Source organism: Alosa pseudoharengus, unplaced genomic scaffold (genome assembly GCF_046254945.1).
Source record: "Alosa pseudoharengus isolate Yale_2024_CS ecotype anadromous, Long Island Sound unplaced genomic scaffold, YU_APseudo_1.1 YU_APseudo_1.1_scf_23, whole genome shotgun sequence".
Taxonomy (NCBI): Eukaryota; Metazoa; Chordata; class Actinopteri; order Clupeiformes; family Clupeidae; genus Alosa; species Alosa pseudoharengus.
In genome coordinates, this window is record NW_027468685.1 from 29319989 (window position 1) to 29337617 (window position 17629).

General features: G+C 42.6%; 2 protein-coding genes across 2 annotated transcripts; one reads left to right on the plus strand and one right to left on the minus strand.

Moving 5' to 3' along the window:
• Positions 1-1941: 1941 nt before the first annotated feature.
• Positions 1942-11232, minus strand: nudc (nudC nuclear distribution protein). The gene is made up of 9 exons (XM_076302244.1): positions 11053-11232; positions 10443-10520; positions 9894-10112; positions 8108-8194; positions 7659-7772; positions 7255-7449; positions 5681-5764; positions 4739-4857; positions 1942-2484 (listed from the first exon to the last, which is right to left on the minus strand). The coding sequence occupies exons 1-9, from the start codon at positions 11125-11127 to the stop codon at positions 2433-2435; spliced, it is 1023 nt and encodes a 340-aa protein (XP_076158359.1). The 5' UTR covers positions 11128-11232; the 3' UTR covers positions 1942-2432.
• Positions 11233-14404: 3172 nt separating this feature from the next.
• nr0b2b (nuclear receptor subfamily 0, group B, member 2b) lies at positions 14405-15523 on the plus strand. Its single transcript, XM_076300851.1, has 2 exons — positions 14405-14987; positions 15231-15523. Exons 1-2 carry the CDS (start codon positions 14405-14407, stop codon positions 15521-15523), a joined length of 876 nt encoding a protein of 291 aa, XP_076156966.1.
• The last annotated feature ends 2106 nt before the right edge of the window (positions 15524-17629 follow it).

The following is a 17629-nucleotide window of genomic DNA, read 5'->3' on the forward strand; positions in this document are numbered from 1 at the left end:
GGGAGCCTATGCAAAAACAGCAAAGCCTATAATATGAAATATATCTGAACCAAAGACTGTTTAAGGTGGGGTGTTTGAGGGTACATATTTATTGTGTCAACATAATGGTCACATCACTTGTCTTTTCATAGTTCTTACTGCCCAAGGACTTCTACTCTGAAAAACAAATATAATCATTCACAAGACTGAGTTCTTTCAGTTCTTTCTTTTCATAGCTATTTAGAGAAATGGACTCTCGGATCTATCTCTCAGCCTTCTCTTTTCTCAACATCACACTGAGTGTCTTGGTGTTGCTAAGCCAGTTAAAGATACATACAGGCCATTTCACACATCCAGAAAGCCTTGCTAGCTGCCATAAGCTAATGTCCGTCATAAACATCAGTGAGATGGGAACCCACTCTCTCACTCTCCTGACAGGGCCCAGCAAGCGAGCTGCAGAAAGTTGCAGGATGTTGAAAAGCACTGTAAACAAACTCGCCGCTCTGCTCCAAACCGTTGTTGCGATGTTGCAAAATGCTGCATACAGCCTCAGTCGAGACTCACACAACAACTAGACATCTTGCAGGCCACTCAGAAGCAAGGCAATCAGCGGACTCCCCAGGAAGCATCACCAGCACAACTGATGTTGAACTGGACCGCGTGCAGCATTTGCTGTCTTTTTGTTTCATGGACATGATGTGAGGCCTTCGAATGCAATTAAACATTCATGATAGCTATCTGAAACACAGTCCTTTAAGATATGAAAGCATTATTATTGTGACAACTTTATTGCCAGAGGCTGATCTGTATTAGAAAAGTGAAAATAAAATGAAAGACCCCTGTTCACTAAGGTGGCCGCCTAAATTCATGGTTAGATAAACCCAACAGCGCCCTCATGTGGGCAACAATACACAGTACAACAAGCAAGCTTTTAAAACAAAGCATGTGCCTTACAAGAGAGGTCTGGCTAGGGGGACGTCTGGGTTATGCAGATGACTGTTGGTATTTGCAACAGTAAAATAGGTTTTAATTAAAAGCTTACTGGATTACCTTGAACTGCCTGAATGCTTCTATATTTGTGTCTGGATTTACCCACATCTCTCTATGGCTGCACAGGACTATGGGTACAAAAACAGTAACCTGAACCTTGATTGCACTGACCTACTGTACTGCCGACATGATAAGCAGCTTCATTTAACCTCAGAGCTACTTGTATAGTCTTTCTCTGAATATATACCTTCAGACTTTTTGTTCGTTTTTGTAGCATTTGCATGTTTTTCATAATGCTTATATTACCGCTGATGTCTCTACATAATTATATGGAAGAATCATTCCGTACAGGTAAAAACATCCATGATCACAACAGTCCTCGCTCTCTGTATCCAACTCATCTTATGCACTACTCTGACACAACACTAAAAGAAACATCCCATGATTGCACAAAAGCACTCTGTATTCCCTCATTGATGTAATGACTGAATGAATCCTGCATTACCTGACCTCTAAACTTTCATATTTTCATCCTGTATTCCCTCATTGATGTAATGACTGAATGAATCCTGCATTACCTGACCTCTAAACTTTCATCCCAAGTTAGCGATATGTGAACAGACGAGGCGCAGTGAGGAAAACACATTACGTAAACACCTGGCCCGTGTTCACAGGTCATTCATAAACGGTGTCAGCAGCCTTTGGGCTCTGTGTCCATCCAAAAACAACAGCAGAGAGCAATGACCTAGAGAACTACCCGAAGCCAAGTCCATTCACTGGCCTTCACCTCAGTCCAACCACTGTAAAGTACCAATGCCACAGCTAGTAAAAAACAGGTGGCACAGGAGTGGCACAGGAGCCTGTCTCGTACACTAGATGATATGTTGAAATATTTATAATGTGAAAATAGCCTGTCGCTTCCTCTCTCGATTTTCACCTTTGATATGGACAGACCCATTCCAACACGTAGGCAAGGTTTGACTTATTTATTTTAAAAAAGGAACAAACACAACAAAAATGCACAGATCCAAACAGGATGTTTTAAATATTCCAGACACATTTCTCCATGCAACAGACCATGAGATGTTTTGGTTAGTAGTTTTTTTTTTCTTTGCTGTTGTGACCGTTAACAAGATGAACCGAACAAAAACAGAACATCAGTCCAACGAGTCCGTTGTAGACACCAAGACTGATACAAAGAGATAGATAGATAGATAGATGGTGAGAGGGAGAGAAGGAAAGAGATACGAGTGTGAGAAAGAAAAGGAGAGGGAGAAATCAAGAGAGAGTGGGAGTGAGAGAAAGAGAGAGGGTGTAAACAGGCCAGGTCTGTGTGTGTCATCGTGAAGCAGCCTAAGTTGCAGCTGAAGTGGGTAGTGACTGACTGACTTGAGGCACAGCAGGCGGTCGGTCAGCCGGTCAGTCAGAGACCACCAGGCAACAGCCGTGAGCCTCCGCTGCTCTTAACTGAACTTGGCTTTAGAGAAGTCCATCTCCGGGTGCTGCTCCATAAACCTGAGGAGAGAGAGAGAGAGAGAGAGAGAGAGAGAGAGAGAGAGAGAGAGAGAGAGAGAGAGAGAGATTAAGGAAACAAATTGGTTACAGTACAGGTGCATCTCATCAAATTTCAATATTGTGGAAAAGGAAACTTTCATATATTCTAGATTCATTACACATAAGAAGTAAAATATTGAGCCTTTTTCAGTTTAATCTTGACAATTACAGCTTCCAGATCCAGTATCTCAAAGAGGCGATGACGTAAATATGAAATAAGAAGTGTAAAAAAGGCCTCATCCTCATAATCACAAGAGCCAATTTCACCTTCCCTTCACATCATAGTAAACTGGAGAATGGGCCTTTAAAAAAAAAAAAAACACTTTAATGCTTTAATCGCAGGCTAAATGAATATTTTGGGGCTAGTTTAGTAAAGAACCTCGCCTATGACTTGTAGTGCTCCATCTGAATCATAAAAAGGAAAGGAAACGAACAATCCCCAAAAAAGGGCAAAGTAAGCATTATCTGACAGCAGCCACCAGAATGACATCAGTCTCAGTGCAGCTCACAGCGGAGACCCTTCTGTGTCCCTGGCTTACGTGAGAGTCTGCATAGGTTGGAGTCAGACACAGGAGAGGGGTCAATGACTCGCTATGCTGATAACCCCATGTGTGATGGCCTCCAATAACGACCCAATTCCATCCCTCCTCAACTCCCCACACACACCCACACACAATGTGAGACCTCCGCGCCTGAATATGACTAACTAATAAATAACCTGCTGTCACATAAATTAGCCACCATTCTGAGCTAATACACACTTTCCCATCCCCCAGCTATAACCTATGGCCCACTGGTCACTTCCTCCTGCCTACCTAACACACATTAACATTACGCGCAGGCTGAGGCGCTGCATCTATCAGCAGGAGTAGTGATATGACTCACAGCATATGAGCACATACTGAGCAGGCACATGGCCAGCACAGCATATGCGAGAGGAGGAGGAAAAGGAGGAGAGAGAGAGAGAGAGAGAGAGAGAGAGAGAGAGAGAGAGAGAGAGAGAGAGAGAGAGAGAGAGAGAGAGAGAGAGAGAGGGTATTGGTGAGGAGAGAAAGGGAGGTAGATGAGGGGAAAAAGAATGGAATGGAGAAGGAGGAAGAAGAGGAGAAGGAGAGCGAAAGAAGGTATATTGGAGGTGGAGAGGAGAAAGGGAGGATGGAGGAGATGTGGTAGAGGTGTAGAAGGAGTCGAGGTATGGGAGGTGGGAGAGAGGAGAAAGGGAGGAGGGAGAGGAGAGGAGAAAGGGAGGAGGGGGAGGAGAGGAGTTTGAGGAGTTGAGGGAGAGAGGGTATAGCAGCTGGAGGGGAGAAAGGGAGAATGGAGGAGACGTGATAGAGGAGTAGAAAGAGTGGGAGTATAGGAGCGTTGAGAGGAAGAGTGGATATAGGAGGGTAGAGGGTAGAGCGGGGCAGGAGGAGGAGGTGGAGGAGGAGGGTGAAGGGGACAGTGGCGCGCTGTTCAAGCGGGCAGGCAAGGTCACTCCCGCAGCCAAGGTGAGCTGACACAGACGTCTCTGGGCGGCTTTATGGCTCCTATTAAAAAGCCTGGCCTGGCCTTGACAGGCGCACAGTAGGAACCAGCCGGCGGACCGACCGCACATTTCACTTTCAGCCTCTTACCACTGTTTTTATGAGCACTTCCACCCCTGCTATAAACCCAACGCTGTGAGAATCAACCTAGCAGGAAGCACTATGATGCAAGATGGGGAGCTAGATAGCAGGTTTGAAGATGGCTTGAGGGGAGCATCCTTGTCAGAGCACTTAAGGACTAGGTTAAACGCCAAGGGGAAATGTACAGTTGTTAACTATGGTTCTGTATGTTTGCAGGTCCACAAAGCTAACTGAATAAACATACAATTCTGCCAGAAATGTAATGACATAATTTGCACACATTAACCTTTTTTCTGTACTAATATTCAGGTCTGACTGGAGAATGTGAGAACTCCTAATATGCCAGACTCTGCTTTGCCTTACATTACACCAGCATTCCTCAAACTTTTACAGACCAAGGACCACAACATTTTACCACATCTGCCTGCAGACTACTAAGGATAGCTTTAAAACAATGAGGAACAATGCACTACACCAATAAAAAAATAAAAAAACCAGCCTGATCTACCAGCGATTTCTTTTTCGCCCTGCAGCTCAGGCTGGAAACCTATGCATCTAGGCCAATCAAACGAGAGGCCAATCACATGGACACTTAGCTCTCTTACTTTTTCAGGATATCCTGCTTCTTCTGCTCCTCTGAGGTGGGCAGACCCATGGACTTCTGTCTCTGGTCGTACATCATCTTCTCCACCATGCTACGCGTCTCCCCGTCCAGATCAGACAGCTGGTCAAGTCAGGAAGAAACAAAAATCAAAATGTTATCAAACGTTATTCTTCAGTCCTGCAGTAGAAGGTGCTCAACAGGAGAGCAGAAGTAGAGATGTAATCATATCCAAAAGAGAAGGGTGGGAGAAATTGACACAAAAAAAACATGGCAAAAAAAAACATGTTGATAGTTACAGTGAAGGTTTTCTTTAATAACAAAATAAAAACCATTACAGAGACATTTATCTAAAATTAGAAAGCTGATGAGTTAACAACCTACAGATGTGGCCTTGAAACCACCACAATAGCACCAGCTGGCACTAATAAAATGAAGTCAACTTGCAAACCGATTTATGTGAGCGATGTAACTGTCCACTCCATACTGTAAAAACTGTTTTGCAGGTTTATTGACCCCGACCAAAAGAAACCCCTATGTGCTGTAGTGAAGAGCCTGGGTTACTAGAGGGAATGGCAGACGCCATGTTCATATCTCTTTTACAAGATCATATACCAACAAAACGAACATAAGGGTGTAATAAAAACTATAACTACTGCAGCAGCTACTGATGAAAAGCTGCATAAAGGCGCTTCTACCAAAGTCCTTACAGGCAGGTCTCCCTACTCGGTGGCCAGCTTGCAACGCACTCTTTTTGCCATCAAGTGAATGGGGAGGCATAGAGAAAGGAGCGGGATATGTATAGAGACTACTGCCATATTAGTGTTACAAACTAGCCCCATGCGTTTCTATGGAGGATTCTTTGAGTGCTGGGTCTCCTCATTAGAAAGTCTCTGCTTATATACAGGCTGTCTGTGAATATGCCAGGTAGACTAATACTCATTACCTTGGAGTTTTCGGGGCAGATTTTCTTTGTGTTCATCTCTGGGTCTGTGGTCACCAACTTATTCCACCACTCCATTTTATTGATCTGTTGCAGGAAATAAAAAATAAGCATTTAAATCAGATGAATCAGACAGCAACAGGGAACAGTGAGCTAAATTACATGCTGACAGACACTACAGACATTTAGATTTAATAATTTAGCAGACACTTTTATCCAAAGTAACATACATATCTCAATTATATTACAAGGGTCATTCTCCCCAGAGCAACTTGGTTAAGTGCCTTGCTCAAGGGCACAATGGTGGAAGCCGGGAATTGAACCAACAACTTTTCAGGCTACTGCATGCTAACCTAGCTCCTTAGCCACTACGCTACCACTACCAGACAGCATACGGCCTGTGCCTAAAGGCTGTTTTATGGTTCTGCATTGAGTCCACAGTGACTACACCGTTGCCTCAATGCCGACGCAATCCTTTTTAAGTTATACATCTCCTGTCTGCGTCACTCACCTAAACAAATGGTGCAATGAAATATTTACGTTAGACCTATTTGTTTGGCCTTTTCTGGCTTAGATTTTGTAAAAGTTAATGAGAAATAGACACAGTTCATTCAAATAACCTACCGTATTTTCCGGACTATAAGTCGCACTTTTTTTCATAGTTTGGCTGGTCCTGCGACTCAGGTGCAACATATATATATATATATTTATATATATGTTTTTTTCCTCTTCATGACACATTTTTTGACTGGTGCGACTTATACTCCGGTGCGACTTATAGTCCGGAAAATACGGTAGTTGCTGTAACCAGAAAATAAGTCCGAGGTTATTTGCGAGGTGTCTGCAAGCCAGTTTATGTTATTTTGGCAAGCAAACTTTCAACAACTACCCACAATGTACCGCCAATCGCATAACCTTGTTATTGTAACCAAAATATGTCTGAGTTCATTAGCAAAGCTTATGTCAGCGAACTAGCATGTTCCTACTTCCCACAGTAGGCTGCTTGAAGCACACACAGGGCGAGTTGACCAATCACAGTTCTTGTTTGGTCTGCGTTGCCTTGACGCAAGATTACAGTTTTTTGGAGGTGCATGTCAGGCAGAAGGCTTGGAGGGGGTGCACGGTGACGCAGAGGGCTCTGCAGAGCTACGCTGTTGATTTGACGCAGAAGCATAAAACAGCCTTAAGAAAACACAAGTGATTTCCACATATCTTGGTTTGATAGCATAAGTACAAGAGATAAGTCATTTTTGGTGAATCGTTTAAAGACTAAAGTTGCGGGAAAGTGATTCAGAAAGTGTTCACTGAATGAGGAGAGGTTGAGGGGGTGACAGAGGGAAAGAGAGACAGAAAAAGAGAGAAAAACAGAAACAGAAAGATGTGTATGTAGTTGGTCACTATCATGTAATCTTCTCTATGTGGATGGTGTGGTGACCATGACGTCTAATGATTCACACCTATTCTTAGTGAATGATAACAACCATGTCACACCATAGTCAAGTGTCAAGTGACCACCTTGTCTAATTATCCATACCCTCTGCAAGTGAATGGTGACCACCTAATTTAATTATCCATACCTTCTCTAAGTGGATGGTGACCACTTTGCCGTCGTCAATAAGCCAGGAGCTCTCTTCCACCTTGACCTCGTTGCAGAGTTGTGCGTCGATCACGGGCGGGTGACCCTTCAGCCCCACCTTAAGAGTACATCTCTGCATGTCCACAACCACATCCCTTCCCTTTATGCGAAACTTTACGTCAAAAGGCACCACGATCTGGAAGGAAGAATTAAAGCGCAACACACATTTAGAGAATGCAATTGAGCATACATGCATACAAAATTTGAAGATAAAACATTTTTATAACTCCCTTTAAAACTACCGGTATATTTAAAACCGAATACAGTGATAAAATGGATAAACACATCAACGACTATGAAGCACTCATCCTTAATATGACTCAAAGCCAGTGTATAGCAACTCACGTCTACTTCCGATAATGACTGCGTCCACCTGTAGTTGGGCAAGTCTGCACCATTACCAGCGTTTGGCTTCATCTTTCCTTTGTCCTTCTCATCTTCCTCTTCCTCAGAGTCCGCCTAAAGGAGGACAAAACATTTTCAAGCTCAGGTTTACACAGGTTTGCAGTAGCCCAAGTTGCTCCAAGGACAATGGCCCTTTGACAAAGTCACTTTGGATAAAAGCATCTGCTAAATGAATACATGTAAATGTACAAAATCTCAGCTTATGCCATCCTTACACCAGAAGACTTTGACAAGATTTGGGAAAGATTCTTGAAAGATTGTAGTCTGTTGAGTAAAGCTTGAATGGGGGGCATTAGTTAAAACACTACAATCTTTCAAGAATCTTTCCCAAATCTTGTCAAAGTCTTCTGGTGTAAGGATGGCTTTAAAGAAAAGCAGCAGCGTCTCACCCCTTTATCGGCTTTCTCCTCTGGTTTTCCAGATTTGTCCGTTGGAGGTTTTGGGGCTTCCTTCTCCTTATTGTCACCATTCTTTTTCTGAAGACAAATAACGTCTTATTAAGTAAATCAAATCCGTTACACAAGGTGTCTATAAAGGTCTTGGATAAAAGTGCCTGTTCTGTAAAAGCATGCTAATGATTCAACATGGCAGCCGCCATTTTTGTCGGTTTGATTTCTTCATTGTGTTAGGGCTTTTTACAGTCATTGAGCGATTCTGATTGAAACTATTGCTCAAAATATGTGTGACAGGTTTGACAGTTCACCAAGGGTGCACTGAGGTGGGGGCTGTCCTAGTCCATTTCATGTGGGTTACCTTAGCTCAAAGAATTTTGTGTACGTTCTCAAGCCTGGTCTATTTTGTGCAAGTGGTAGTACAAGGTCTATTTTGTGTGACCTGTCCTACCATCTCTATTTTCTTGCTACTCTGCCTCATCTGCATTCTGTGATGGTGTAACGCGTAGCATGACGGCATAGCAAAGTAATCATAGTTGTGTGTAGGGGTGTCAATTCTCCAAAGCCTCGATTCGATTTAATTTTCGATTTTAAAGTCATGATTCGATTAGATTTTCGATCTTTTTTAAAATATTACTATTAATGCATTCCTTATTTGTTATTTACTTTTTTTGGCCTTTTCCTATTCTGTTTCGGGGGGCTTTTATTTTGAAACCGATTTTTATTTTGAAACCGTTCCAACCGCGAGGATGTAAACAGAACAAACATTAAACAGAGACGTGAACATAGTGAAATGAAACAACACAGAATGATAATTTCATTGTTTCAGCACACTCCGACGAGACCCAGGGTTAATGTTCATGGAATATGTACTTATCAATGTGCATTTTAAGCCTTAAAGTAATTTTGGACTGTAACTAGATCATCTTTTCACTTGCTAAGTTAAGTCGCCTAAGTTAGTGTTAATTGACGTGAATGAACGACAAAATACTTCCACACCGGTGATTTCAGAGTAGGCTTCAATTTCGGTCGGTTGATGTGTATTTTTTAACTGGCAGCAGCCTAAAATTAGAGGAGTGTTAACGCCGCAGTTCAGCAGGTGTGTGTGTTTGCATCTTGGCATACATGCTGAACGTGACATTGGGGGTGTGGTTACATCGTCGATTCTACCTTTGAGTTTGAAGTTCGAGATTGAGATGTAATTTTGATCGATTTCGAAATCGTGACACTTCCAGTTGTCTGGGTTCTCAGGTTTGCTTCCCACACAAAGCATTTACATAGCTTATCACCTTGATAATGACATTACTCTTTAATGAAGGACATGTCCTACTATTGATATAGTATAAGTATATAGTACTTATATAATAAGTATATTGATATAGATATCTCCTTTTTTTAATCTACTCCCCTTAATTTTACGACATATATCCTCTTTTCAATCTACTGTTTTGGTCTACTTTTCTACCTCCTGCACGAGCAAACATGAAGCTGACCTGAGCCTAACTTCAGTTAATGGAACGGCTTCACCCTGTAACGGGTTGTCCTGCTTGGTCTAGTTTGTAACGGGTTGTCCTACCTGGTCTATTCTGTAATGCACTGTCCTACCTGGTCTATTCTGTAATGCACTGTCCTACCTGGTCTATGTTGTAACAGGTTGTCCTACCTGGTCTATGTTGCGATGCGTTGTCCTACCTGCCTGGTCTGTTTTGTAAAGGACTGCCCTACCTGGTCTATGTTGTAACGGGTTGTCCTACCTGGTCTATGTTGTAACGAGTTGTCCTACCTGGTCTATTTCATTCTGCAGCCTCTCGGCCTCCTCGTCCGTCAGCTCTTTGATCCTGGGCTCGTCGGCGGCGACCACCTTCCTCTTCTTAGCCTCCTCCTCGGCAAGTTTTGCCGCCCGCTCCGCCTTCGCCTTCTTCTCCTTCTCCTCCTTGGACTGTTTGTCTTTGTGGGCCTTGAGGGCCAACCGACTGTGATGAGCGAAAGAGTCTTTTACCAACTACAGGAGATAAGTGAGACATGGAGTGAGAGTGAGAACAAGGAGTTATACATGCAAATAGATATGATAATTAAGTGAATTAACTAATAATCATGGTGACAGGCATTTCAAATGTATCTTTCAGTCAGCAGACTTAACCATAAAAATAATGGTAGTCTATAGAATACATAGTGATGTTATTCATTTTGAAAGTGCCAATTTTCTCCTTTTTTGACGCAACCTTTTCTACTGAGGTGGACAACAGATGATGCAAGTGCAACCAGTCTGAGTTATAAAGGTAGCGCAACAGAGAAGGGATTTGGTAGTGATGTGTCAAACTGTTCTGCTCACCTGCTCTGGTGCCCCAGCGTCTCCTCCTGTGAAGAAATCGGTTTTTCGTCGCAAAAAGCTGAAAAATGTGTTCACCAACTGGGGAGAGAGAATTTTGTAAGTTGAATAACATTCGGGGGAAGCACAAAGCATTGATGGGCTGTTTATCTATGTTCCTCTACAAAGTAACCGATGTTGCTCTGTAATTAAACACCCGTCAGCCATCTTCTCCGCCCTTATTCACTGCTGATGTAGCTAAGTAACAGTAACCTAACGATACACAAACGGTGTTTGGACAAGGAATGGCCAAGCTCGTTGCTGGCTAGATGCTACCTGACGTTAACTGACGTAGCACATAGCATTGGTTTACGCTAAAGCTAACTATGTGATCATCTAGAAATCGAATTTCGATGACGTTAACCTTGCAACTAAGTCAATACCACAATGGTATATGACAAATATGGAGACGACTGATCTCCTGTACAGAAAATTTACCTTGTCATCACGTCAAGCTAGCGATAGTTGGCTATCCATAGAGCTAAAGATTCACACTAAAATTACCTACTTCAACTGCCCGGCTAACGTTAGCTTCCGGAGGATGCTTGGCCAAACAACAAGATGTTATAGTTACCTCTTGTACTCCTCCTTCATGCTGTTGCGCCATTACCAACAGCATCCCGTCGTACTTCTCCTCATCATCCCCCATATTCAGCTTCCAACCCAATTTAACAAGAAGTAAAATATGAATCTACTGTTCCTCCGGCTAGCAAGTCACGTTCTTCAGATGCAGCCAAGGAGCAAGACTTCCTGGAAACAGACCAACCCTGAAGTACAAACATCCAATTGGGATCGTAATTTAAAATAGACAGATTCAACGACCAATGGACAGAAGCGGATAGAGAGGGAGCCTGAGCGGATATCTCATGGGTGCGTTGTCGAACTCCGGTGGGAAACCTGTGCCCTACAGGAACAGAATATTCTAGAAAGTTAATCGTTAATCATTAAGGAGAATATCATTAATAAACAATAATGTCAAATTAATCAACAGCCTAAAAATATTATACAAACCATAACGCATAGAAGCGCTTAAAGAACTGTGCATGTTGAACAGGAATGTCTTAGACCCCCCTTAAACAACCCAAAACTAATGTGCAGTGTAGACAGTAGTATACAGTTGGTTTACAGTAATACATTAAATATGTGCAGTGTATAGCAGTAACCAGGCTTGGAATTTCGACATTCTGGGGGCAAGGCCACTTGGCCTTCAGTTGGGCAAATTTGGTGGGGGGCACAAAGGCCACATGTCAGGGCACCAAGGCCAAAGTTAACTATACAGTAGTAGGCTATAAAAATGATCAAAGTTGTATTTAGCCTATTCACTGCAGTAGACCTGCATCACTGTATGAAACATTACAAAAACATGAAACATATTACATAGAACTGTAAATCATCTGATCATCTAATATTTACAGATATCTAGGCTATATATAACATTTATTTTATATTTGGCCTGTTATGAAATCATTTAAGCACAGCTCAGCTTTAAGAAACTCAAATAGCCTAGATGCATGCTTAGCATTTTGTGATCATTAAGGCTACTTTCACAAACTTAGTCAGCTGTCCTCTGATTTACCAATATCTAGGCGATATTTGTAACATTTATTTTGTATTTGGCCCGTTATGAAATGATGTGGAACAATCTAAACACATTGTAAAACGTAAAGCCCAAATTTGGAGACATCCATGTATGTCGAACTTCACTGCAAATTCAAAACTGGATTACTCTGGAACGGCTAACTGTACAGGGGACTGCTTTACACCTTTATGTTCGGTAAGGTCTCCTGTTTATTCTGATATATGGTTTGTCATGTGTTAAAAGAAGGGTTCGTAAAGTATTCCACCGAGATGAATGGGTAGGGAGCTCATGGGACGCAAAACCTTCAGTAGAATGTATGATTAAATTGAATTATATTATTTACTTTTCTCGCGAACCGTTCAACACAGCAATTGTCGGCTAACATCGTTTAAAAGCTGAGAAAAAGCTCTTTCATGTGATACTTGTGATGTCTGTGTGATGAATAGGCTACTTCGCGAATAGTTCAACTGAGAATGGGTGAATTTGGACGCGCTTTCTTTCTTGCGCTGTCACTGTCTCCACTGCGTAAAAGACTAAATTAATTTGCGCTGTGAATGCTAAGATTATTTTGACCGGCCACAGGCTAAATAAAAATCGCTATTAGTAGGACGCAAAGCAGAATATTGAAAGAAGGGGGCACCAAGGCCACCGTAGCCTGTAAACCTCTGATTTTCAAAGGGGCCTCACGGCCAATGCAAGGGGCTACGACGGCCATGGCCGTCGTGGCCGCCATGAAATTCCTACCCTGGCAGTAACCTTATAAAAGCAGAATCAATATGGCTATGTCGTATGAACAATGTATGAACAACATGTAGATATGTGCAGTGTAGTAGAAGTAACATTATAAGAGTAGTAAGAATAATATGCAGTGTATTAAAGAAAACAGAATAAATATGGATATTGTTTATAGACAGATACAGTATGTACAGCTGCAGTACCACTGTAGTGCAGAAACATTATAAGAGTAGTAAGAATAAGTGTATTTGCAGCATGAATAGTATGTTGTTTTGGAATGTTTTATATATGTTTGCAGCAGTATTGACGTTCAGGCTTATGCTCCTGTACAATATAATGCAGTATAGGCCTACTTTGACATCACTGTTGTGTAGGCCTAATGCATTACATATCATGACAGTTAAAATCTGCCTGGCCTTGGAAAAACATATCATTAGTTATGCAGTGCTTGACACAGAAGGTGATTACTAATATAGGTGTCAATGACCGAGCGGTCAGGGCTTTGTCGACCCAGATAGTGTATCAGTGGTTGCAATATGGAACCTGCTCAATACATACATATGACCTCAACACCTCAACTTGGAATGGGCAGAATAGTGTGAAATGGCAGCATATTAACTCAGGAAATGAATAGGCCTACACTTGACTCATTGTATGTTTACTTTAAGGTTAATTGCAGTGTAGCTTGAAAGTGGTTCCTCACTTGTTATCACTCTGGATAAAAACATCAGATCAATGAATAAATATAAATGTAAACTTGAGAAACAAGGTAGTAAAAAACAAACAAATATCCCATAGTATAAAAACCATCCAGTAGGCCCACATGGTGATGAAATTGGTCTGCAATAATTCCTATCTAATTACAAACAGACTCCTAGTATGAAGTGTTAATTGTACAAAAAGAAACATTCACCACGTCTATGGCATATTTCCCATGGACAAAATCCTAATAAGGACCTGACCTCCATAATAACCGCAAGAAACCTCTCCCCCCTTTGTCGTTCACATAATGCCCTGGATAACCTTCTCTCTGTTATGATTAGATATGATCTGGTGCTTGTGCCGGCTTCCTCGGGTGTTGTAATCTAACCCTGCAGATCTGTCTACAGTCTGCCTAATGACCCCAGTCAGTCCTTGGTGGCTTGGTACAGGCTGGGTTAATGACAGGTAAACATGATAAATGTCATTAACCCCGCTTCCCGCGAGTGCACTTCCCTTCCACCCCCTCCCTCTCTCTCTCTCTCTCTCTCTCTCTCTCTCTCTCTCTCTCTCTCTCTTTACTGTCCCAGCTTCAAGCTCCGCTGGGCGGCCTTATCACATCCACGTGGAGGAATACGGGAGCTCACAACGCAGTCCAGGGTCATGTTGTTTTTGCTCCCACCGCGTGTGAGGTTGAGATAGGGAGGGTCAAGGATGCCTCGTCGTCACAGGGTGAGCGGTGTGACTATAAAGGTGAGACACAGCAACGCTAAGCACAGAGGATAGAGTATGAGGCTTGGACCACATACGAGAGTTACAGCGCTAGTAACTAGTAACAGTTACAGTAGGAAATTGTTTACTTTTAATTACACTGTGTGTATTTAAACTTTTTTAAGCTTTTATTTGTATGAAGATGCATCCATTTGAGGTGAACCAGCACCAATGCCAGTGCCCAGACTCAGAGGAGAGACATCCTCCCACCATCCTGTTCAACATCCTGAGCCGGAGACGCTACAGCAACAGCAACAGCAGCAGCAGTGTGGCTACAGCAGCGGATAGACGAGGCCAGTACTTGGTGCCAAAGATCTGTCACTGTGACCAGCGTCGGACAGTGTGCCTGAAAGACCCAGAGGGCGTCTGCCAAGCTGCCTCCGCCGTTCTCATCAAGACCATTCGCTTCATGACTGGCCTGCCCTCCTTCCGCTACCTGCCCCAGTGTGACCAGTTGGCTCTCCTCCACAATTCCTGGGTCCCCCTCTTCGTCCTGGGCCTTGCCCAGGACCACATTGAGTTTGAGGTGACCGATTCACCGGCTACCAGCATCCTCAAGAGGATTCTGCTGAACACCAGCGACGGAGGATTTGAGATGGAGGAGCCAGCCATGCCAACACTGGCCAGAGTACACAAGCTTAAAGCCTGCCTTCACAGACTCAGGAGCTTGGATTTAAGTCCTAAGGAGTATGCCTATATCAAAGGGGCTTTGCTGTTCAATCCAGGTAAGTTTATCAGCCGAGTCATCACTCTATGAACTGAGTCAGAACAAGAACAGATCTAAAGAGGAGTAGAACACTGGTTTTGATTTCTATCAATCGTAAACACTTTTATGGATTTCCATTCAATGTTAACAATCTAGAAGACTACCATCTTCTTGGTGAAGTGCAATTTAAAGAAATGACATTCCATTATAATACTGGTATTATGACATGGACATATAACATGGATCTTTTTCTCCACTTTAGATGTTCCTGGACTACAAACCCCAGCATTCATTGAGGGCCTACAGCAGGAGGCCCACAGGGCACTGCACGAGGTCGTGGTGACCCTTCACCCGCAGGACCAGGGGAGGCTGACGCGGATCCTGCTGAGCACCTCTTCCCTGCTCACCATTCCCCACAGCCTCATTAGCGAACTCTTCTTCAGGCCGCTCCTGGGCCAGGCTGACCTCTTCCAGCTGATGAGAGAAATACTGTCACTTGGCACTGTTACAAGTGACCCTAGCATAGAAAGCCAACGGTCGAAACGCTGTCAGTGACAAGTGGGAATTATTTGAATTCATTAATGTGGCCAGGTGGCAATGTGCAAGAATGATGATGTGTGTATTCGTCAGTGTGTGTGTGACTGAGATATTGTTACTAAAGACTTTTGTACTATATATTTTTATTAAAAAGAAATAAAACAAACAAAAAAATCCACATATACATTTCAATGTCATCTTCTGACTGATCAATGTTGGATGAAAACATGTAGTTCCATCCAATAGTTAGGTTCGGTTTAGTCTCCCCCTTGTGGTCACAACTGGGACTATTTGTGGAGTTGTCAATTAGAAGTGGGGATATAGCCTGGGAATACCCATACAAACTTTTGGCAAATTTAGGATTTGCTCTGGTGCTCCGTCTGGCCAAGAGGCCATTGAAGCCCATTTCTAATGTCCCTAAAACATAGGCACGCAAATACAATCGCTAATCCGGCAAGGACGTGTATTTCTTTGGAATTGAGTAAACTACTGCATTTAAAATCTTTGTTCACAAGATTCCGAGGCTAGGGGATATATTTGAGAAAGAAATCTATTTACAACGATTTTATTTTGTTTAAAGAATATACACACTTCATGGCAACATGTCTATGAAACCGTTTTTTTGTTTTAAAACAGCCACACTTCATACAGCAGTGGTTTGTCATGGCCCTACGGGTGCATACAGACTGATACCAAGGTCTACTCCCAATACCAATATTGATACTTTGTGTCCCATCAGACAAGTTATGATGAGTGGCAGGATGTTTCACCATGACAAGCGCTTTAACTGGAATGTAAACTAAGGTGTGAGAAGAGCAGGACAATGAGTCACCTCAGCTAACGTTAGGCGCACTGGGAAGTACCAGGAAATCCCCCATCTGCTCAGGTAGGCATAATGGTGTCAGAGCAACACTCACCTGTAGTTCCAGTTTACACAAAACACATTTTAGTATTGACTGAACCTCTAATGAGATTTCATAGACATATTTATACTTTACAAGGGAGCTCTCGTGTGAACTATAAATATTTCTATGAAATCTCATTAAAGGTTCATTTGTATTTACAATTTCCTAGTAGGCCTATTGGCTCTGTTGTCTTCCCTTTAACACTGGTCTTCCAAGCACTCAATTATAAGATAGTGGTCAGTGAGGTTGGGCATGCATTGGTCAACTTTTCAATAAGCCCCGTATGTCACCTTAAACTACACAAGCCATTAACCAGCCCCTAGATAGATAGTCCAAGATAAGAAACTTAACATTGCATTTCTTTAAACACTGATACAAAAGTATTCCTGTCGACAAGCCAAATACCATAACTCCCTTCAGAAACATCGTCTCAGTGGAGGTTAGGGACCAGAGGAGGCATTCCAGTGCCAAGCAGGGCAACTACAATGCCCCAAGCACCGCAAAGAATTTGGGCCATGTCAGAATGAGCTTTAAAAACAACAACTGAAAGATGGACTACTCTTAGTGATACCTGAGTGACAAGATGTTCAAGAGTCTGTTAGCGTAACACAAAACAGCTATGATTAATATGAATGATCGTAAATCCACATCACCTTCAACAACATGAAGATGATGCAATCTGCTTTAAGTAAAATAAATGTACATTCTTGTCAGGACAGCACTCCAGAACTTCAGAAGCAGGAAATGTTACATTATACTGTAAATGGTTGTAGTGGCCTCTGGCCCAGCTGCCATTTCATTGTTAACTACTGCATGTCACCCATGACTAAAGCCCATAAAAATAACCATTACACCTCTCCTGGGGCATTGGAGCTTTCATAGGGTTATAACCTGTCTGATTCACATGCTTCACTTCATTTACTTCCTGCTTCACATAAGCTGTTGATTTATGCCTAGTTTTGTCTATGACCGGACACACACACACACACACACACACACACACACACACACACACACACACACACACACACACACACACACACACACACACACACACACACACACACACACACACACACACACACACACACACACACACACACACACACACACACACACACACCTAAATGCTCCACAGAATATCAAAATGGCAAGTGACAGAGAATGTCAGTAATCCTACAGTATTTTTAATGATCAGTTCTAGTAATATTAGTGCATA